The 7,194-nt window shown below is 41.2% G+C and overlaps 1 protein-coding gene across 4 annotated transcripts in view; it reads right to left on the bottom strand.

The window, feature by feature from the left end:
- Ttc17 (tetratricopeptide repeat domain 17) overlaps positions 1 to 7,194 on the bottom strand; it is a 115,702-nt gene that overhangs the window by 85,460 nt on the left and 23,048 nt on the right. For all 4 annotated transcript variants that reach the window (XM_005364116.2, XM_005364117.3, XM_013352726.2 and 1 more), the window contains exons 3-4: positions 750 to 919; positions 56 to 167 (exon numbers count right to left, since the gene is read on the bottom strand). In XM_005364116.2, coding sequence (XP_005364173.1) covers positions 56 to 167; positions 750 to 919 — 282 coding nt within the window. The remainder of the gene's footprint in view (positions 1 to 55; positions 168 to 749; positions 920 to 7,194) is intronic.

Genomic DNA, 7,194 nt, shown 5'->3' with positions numbered 1-7,194 from the left:
AAAAAAAAAAAGAGTATGTCCCCCCCCTCCCCAAACTCTAAAGTTCTCCACTTACTCGTAAGTGCTGAAAAGCATGTATACTATATGGAAGTTCGAGAATTTTAGTGCAATCGGGTTGTTCCGGATCTGGAGGGACAGGAGATTCTGTGTCTATGAAATCCTCAGGGCTAAAATCAAGAAGCAATGAATGAATGAATGAAAGAGGTAAAACATTGCTTTGAGGAACTCTAATTCGCTCACATTCTCCCTGCACCTCGACCTTGTAAACAACAGTACTCAGCCAACACTTGTACCTTTCCACACAGCTGCAATAAAAAGTCAAATATTTGGGCTTCAAGTCAAAAGAGACACAGCAAGAATCAGAAAATAGTAGTAGCTAAGATGGTGGTCTTTTGAGACTGGTAAATAATGACTAAATGTTTTCTAGAAATGTCAGACCAAGTGAGAGAGCCACTGATAGCCTTTCACATTCTTATAGATACAGATCTTTAAGGGCGATTTTTGCAGTGTGGTAGATGAAACTGTTTTAACCTGCACTCATATGATAAATTCAGAGTATTTCCACATGTTTACTGGGCACTTGTCTTTTACTTTTTGCCGTAAATAGCTCTGTTTTATATTGTGGAGAAATAAATCTTAACTGGCTTGCTAGATTTTGCACTTTGAACTTTCAATCAACTCATCAGTGATGAATCTTAACTTTCAGGAACTTCTTACTGATTCAGGCCTTAGAAAGAGAACCGTTTTACCTGATGTCCTTGCTCTCCAGAGTTATATATGTGCCATCGTACAGATCCAGGTCTCCCAAGGGCACTTTAGCCTTGATGCAGTCAGGGTCTTCTTTATTGTGTCTCTGTTCTAGTCCTGTGTCTCTGTCCTCATTCTCCTCTATGTGAATTTTTTGAGCAACTAATTGCTTCTAGTAAGAAAATAAAAACACAAGGGGACCAGTGAGATGGTTCAGTAGGTAAAGGTACTTGCCCACCAGGCTGAGGATCTGACTATTTCCAGATTTCACATGACAGGACAGAAGAACTTTCCGCAAGTTGCTTTCTAACTGTCATGCATTTTTGCATGTACCTATGTGTGCTTCAGCACATGTGTGCACGCGCACAGACACAGACACACAGACACAGACACACACACACGCACACACACACAGACACACACAGACACACACACACGCACACGCACACACACACAGACACACACACACAGACACACACACAGACACAGACACACACACACAGACAGACAGACAGACACACACACACACATAATTGACCATGCATGCATACTGCCACACACAAATAAATGTAAGTTAAAAGAAAAAATGGCTTAAAAATTTCAGCTAGATGCCACTGAAATAAAGGAGAATGTAATGAGCACTGAACTAGTTAGTTAGAGGAAGACGAAGATTCTGAAATGTCCTAAATTACCCTAGTTAACACACACCAGTCTCTCTAAAAGGTATCCATATGCATGATTCATTTGTTCTGTTACTCTCTTAAAATATTATTTTGCTAATGTATGTACTGACCCAAAATAAAAAACTCAATTGTTTTCATAAATGGTCTTATGTTGATGTACTGCTGTGCATACCGCTAAACTTAACACTGTATTTTCAGATTTGCCTTTATCAGTTGTTATAGCTTCACATTTTCTATGCGAATGTATATGAAAATATATCTTTTTTTTTTTTTTTTTTGGTCAATGCTTAGGTTGTTTCTCTAAACTTTTTCTTTACTTTAAAAACAACAAAACGTTAGGGGCTGGAGACATGGCTCAGTAAGTTAAGAGCACCTGAGTTCAGTTTCCAGCATTCACACCAAGTGACTCACAAAACCCTATAAGTCCAACTGAAAGGGATCTGACGTCCTCCTCTGGTTCCCATGGACACCCACACTCATCTGAATATACCTGACCCACATACACAAATTTTTTTTAATTAAAACTTTAAAACTAAAACAATGGTTAACTGGACCAAAAACTTATATCTAGGCAGGTCACAGGTCCTAGAAGAAAATTCAATACCAGTATTCAGCTTAAACCATACTGTAAATACTCACTACTATACCCATAGATTAGCATCTCACAACCTTTATCAGAGAAGCTTCCTTCTGCTGTGCGTGGTGAGTAATGCAGAGAGCTCCAGCTAATGAAAGTGCAGGGAACAGGAGACTGTGGAGTGCTTAGCCCTATTTGGGCTATCGATATCAAACTCTCCCTCCAAGGCTCTCGTCGCAGGAGATGGCAGAGGACAGTGTCACACAGACACGACAGCTGCTGCATCATAAACTCAGAGCACTGTGAAGTATTCACAAGGCCAAGGGAAAACTCCAGCAAGTACTGGGGAAGGACTCACAAACCGCACCTCTAGCAGGGAAGCTATTGGCAACTGGTGGCTACTAGGGAGTCAGTTTACTTTCCCCTAAGAGACTCGTGCATGTTCAGTGGAAGCGTTCTGGAGGACAGCTAAGTGTGTGGGTCAGAGGACAGCATGTGGGAGTAAGTTCTCTCCTGCCATCATGTTGGTCCCTAGGCTGAGCAGTATCTTTACCCACTGACCCATCCTACCAGTCCTGCATCTGATTTACACTGTCAAATTTCTTCTTCCTGGTGATTATAAAAATGCTACCAGCAGACCACAACAGAGTCCATATCCTTAAACTTATTTTTATTGATGTGTTCTGATGGGTATGACATATAGGTTTTAACTATCATGGGAGATCACATTACTATCATTGTCTACATCATACTCCTTTGTGTCCTCCTGCACCTCACAAGATAATTTTACACCACTGCTCCTTGGACTCCGGCCTACACAACATGATGTTGAAGATCCTGTGGCTCTCTAGTAGGCAAGCTAACAGTAGGTTTTACTTTAGCTACTGAGAATGTTACTATAAAGGCAGTGGCTTCTCTGACAGCCTGGTGCCTACCTTATGGTTCAGGGACTTGGTAAGGAGCTCAGAAAGTCAGGCCCCAAATAATTAGCCATTAAGTTTTTATGATTCAGTCAGGTGAGATTACATGTAATCCTAACACTTGGGAGGCAAAGGCAAGATGATTAGAAATTCAAAGACAGCTTCAGCTACACAGCAAGTTTCAGTCTAGCCAGGGCTTCATGAAACCCTGCTTCAAAAAGCAAAAGGGGCTGGAAATATGCCCCAGTGAAGAAAACTATAAAGTGACCTCCCAGAGGACCTGGGTTCAGTCTCAAGCACCCCAATTAGGGGCTCACAAGGCCTGGCACTTTAGCTCCTGAAAATCCGACCCTCTCCTGTCTCCGGGGGCACCTGCACGCAAGTGTACACCTTCCCATAAAGACACATATGCACGCATGCACACACACAACACATATACACAATTAAAACATAAAAATAAGTATTTTAAGAAAGAGATTTTCTTATTAAAAAGAGCATGTTCTATATCTTACGATCTGTTCCCAATGCGCTCCTCCCACCCCACTTTTCCTAAGCTTAGCCATGTGATTTTTTTTGGTCAATGGAATGAGTAGACATGTGATTGTTTTTAAGAATTTTTTTACTTAAAAGTTTTGAATTTTATTTATTATTATGTGTATATAAGTGCCTCCCCTGGCATGTATGTGGAAATCAAATCCAGCATCAATTCAGGCCCATGTGGCAAGCACTTCGACCTACTGGGCCATCTTGCCAAGTGGAAACTTTAAACAGGTTCATTCATATTGCTTGGCTATTCTGTGGGCTTCCATCTTTCTGAGAATAGCACTGAGATTTTTTTTTAAAGATTCATTTGTTTTTATTTTATGTGAGCGTGTGTGTGTGTGTGTGTGTGTGTGTGTGTGTGTGTATACCACATTCATGCATGCTGCCCAGAGAGGGGAGAAAAGGGCACTGGACCTCCTGGAATTGGAAGTTGTGAGCCACCAGGTGAATGCCAGGAATTGACCTTGGTCCTCTGGAAGAGCAGCAATACTCTTACTGCTGAGCCATCTCTTCAGTAACCAACCTCCCCCATTTTAATTTTTTTTATCAGTATATATTTTTATTTCTAAAAGAAAATAACTTAGAAACATTAAATTATCATGTTGTTACCATATATTTAAAATAATAATCTCTTAATATCAAATACCTGACCAACTGTGTCTTTCTTCCCTCCTTTTGAAATCCAATTTTAAATCCTTGCTTGCATTAGAATCCCACTGGTCAGGTTGGCCCAGCTTCCAGTGTAGTTAGGCCTGGGCTGCTCTCAGCCTTGGTCAGTGGGCAGCACTCAGTGGAGACATGTCCAAGGTGCTGAGAATAAGAGACTCAGCGCTCAGTCCTAAGTGAAACATCACTATCAATGCTCACCACACCAAGGATCAAGGACATGGCAGAAGAGCAGGCAGAAGGAATGGAAGAGCCAGAGGATGGGGAGGAGAGCTGTGACCCCTGCACATTGAGGCACCAGAATCTCAGCATGGAGAGAATCCTCCTACCTTATACTGAGGAGCTATGGCAGTGGTTGTTGCTGGGGAGGGAGAGTCACTCTTTACTGAGGATATGGTCCACGGTGGGTTTCCCTCCTCCAGTGGATAGTCTCACATCCATGAGCATACTGATAACCTACCTGGACTTAGCAGGTTATCAAAATGAACAAACAAACGTGAATTTGGAAGGGAAAAATTTGGGGGGAATATGAGAGGGTAGAATGGGAACTGTTGGGCGACTTGTTTTCTTCTGTATTACTAGCCTTTACTTGACCTTTAGGTAATTTTCTCCTCAGATCCTCTGTAAGAGCAGAATTTGACTCCACCCGTATTGAAGAAGTAAGCCTGCTCCTGCCCCTTCACCCTACCCAGAGCATGGTCAGTGTCTTAGCTTCAAGAGCTGAAACATGGACACTACAGCCTGTTGTTGGTGGCTGTGGTCCCCACTAGTGTTTCTGTCCCCTTCCGCTTTCACGGGTGGTGCTTCCACTGCTTTTTGGTGTGACCATTCATTCACTTAGTCTGTATTTGTATCTCACCTGTCACTCCTGTCTGTATGAAGTAAGCATAAATTCCTACACTACACTTACTCCTAAAAGGGTGGATCTAGTGCTCTTCCTTTGCATTTCACTCATTGGATGAATTAATTACATGTTCCCCTATCTATCATTAAACTCAATTATTTTATTTATGTCACTCAAAAAGTAACAGCAGTAAGTAGATATAATGTCTTTATATATGTAAAAGTAAAAACTAACTTCTGAACCATTACCATTTATTTGAACACTGTGTTTGAGTAAAAAGAGGTCATGCTTCAAAACATGAAACCAGGGGGCTGGAGAGATGGCTCAGAGGTTAAGAGCATTGCCTGCTCTTCCAAAGGTCCTGAGTTCAATTCCTAGCAACCACATGGTGGCTCACAGCCATCTGTATTGAGGTCCGGTGCCCTCTTCTGGCCTTCAGGCATACACACAGACAGAATATTGTATACATAATATATAAATAAATAAATATATATAAATATTTTTTTTAAAAACATGAAACCCTACAAAAAATCTATTGTTGTATTCCTGATATTAGTGGAAAAATATCAACATTTCCGAAGTTATAAGTGACAAAGCTGGTAGTAGCAGGGTGAGAGATTTATTTTAAAATATTGCAACACTGAGTTCTATGTTCTAAGAACACTCTATCTGTAGGTAAAAGTTCACAGGTACCAAAAGCCTTTTCCTTTTACTGTACACAAATTAAATATCCATAGACAAGTATATGCTAATAGAGGTACCAGTCTGAATTTATGTCAATGAAATTCAGGGCTTAGTGTGGTCTGAAAATGAATTACTGACTTATTTTAACAGGATCTGACTTTCAAGGTAAGAGGTGAGCCACTGGGAGCACAGACACAGCTCAGTAGTATGGGGTTTGCCGGGTGTGCTCTGGGTTCAGTGCCCACAAGACTGTACTAGTGAAGTGGTTTTTTTTTTACTCCTCTCTTTTGACAACTTGACACAAGGTTATCTGGGAGTGGGAACCTTAACTGAGAAAATGCCTCCATCAGACTGGTCCACAGGCAAGTGTGTGGGAGCACTTCCTTTATTAAAATGATTGGTGAGAGTCCAGCACACTGAGAGGTGCCAGTCCTGGGCAGGCAGTTCTGGGAGTTATAAAAAGGGGCACTGACGATGAGCTAGTAAGCCATGTTCTTTCATGGTTTCTGCTTCAGTTCCTGCCTCCAGCTTCCCGCCCTGACTTCCTTTTACAATGGACTGTGATGTGGATGCACAAGCCAAATAAACCCTTTCCTTCCCAAGTTTGGAGGGGAAATCATGTTGCTTTTAATAGAAAGCAAACTAAGAGAGAAAAACAACAAAATTTCCCCAAACCAAAAAAACAAAGAACAAGTCACAAGTCTTCTGCCTCTAGTTCTGCTGTGTCTGCCTTGAGAACCTGAGCGGGTCTTGTTTTAGTTCTTCCGGCTAAACTGAGCCGGTCCTTAGGGTCCCTTCCTGTACAGCACTCCACTCCACACAATTTCCTTCTGCTTACTCCCAATACTTTCTCTCACCTGGCATGTGACTTTTCTATAACTTAGTTTCCTTAAGATTGAGATATAATTTACTACTTTCAAGTAGATAGTTTATGGGGGGGAAATTTAGTTTTTCCAATTATTTCACGTTATTGAGCAAACCCAGCTCACAGATATAAATGGTAAAAATCAGTGTCTAAAAATGCTGCTTGGTTTGTTCATTAAACAAAACTCTATTTTATTTTTCCATAACTTTCAAGCTTTCATGGTACAAACTGGTTAAGACTTTTTGACTTCATAACAAGAAAAGACCACAGATGAGACCCTAGATTTTTATTTATTTATTTTTATTTTATGTGCACCCTAGTTTTTCTTCTTCAGAATGAATGGAAATGATAACTTTTAGGTTTCATGAGAACTTTTTCTCTGTTTTTGGATACAGTAGCTCTCCATGCACACTGGACTGGCTCGGGACTCAAGAGCTGGGATAGTGGGTGTGCGCTACCTGCCTGGTTTCTTCTTTTTGAGACAAGGTCTCTCTGCATAATCCTGTAACTCTAGTTAGACCAGGCTAACCTCAAAGTTACAGACATCTATTTGCTTCTTTGATTCCAAATGTGAGCAACCATGTCCAGCTCCTTTCTTTTGTTCCATATCTCCCCCCGCAACTCTTTTCAGACCATACCAGAGAGCACAGTCCTCTTCTCCAGAG

The sequence above is a fragment of the Microtus ochrogaster genome (genome assembly GCF_000317375.1).
Source record: "Microtus ochrogaster isolate Prairie Vole_2 chromosome 14 unlocalized genomic scaffold, MicOch1.0 chr14_random_1, whole genome shotgun sequence".
NCBI classification, from domain to species: domain Eukaryota; kingdom Metazoa; phylum Chordata; class Mammalia; order Rodentia; family Cricetidae; genus Microtus; species Microtus ochrogaster.
Note: the sequence above shows the minus strand (reverse complement) of the source record. Positions and strands in the feature narration are given on the sequence as shown.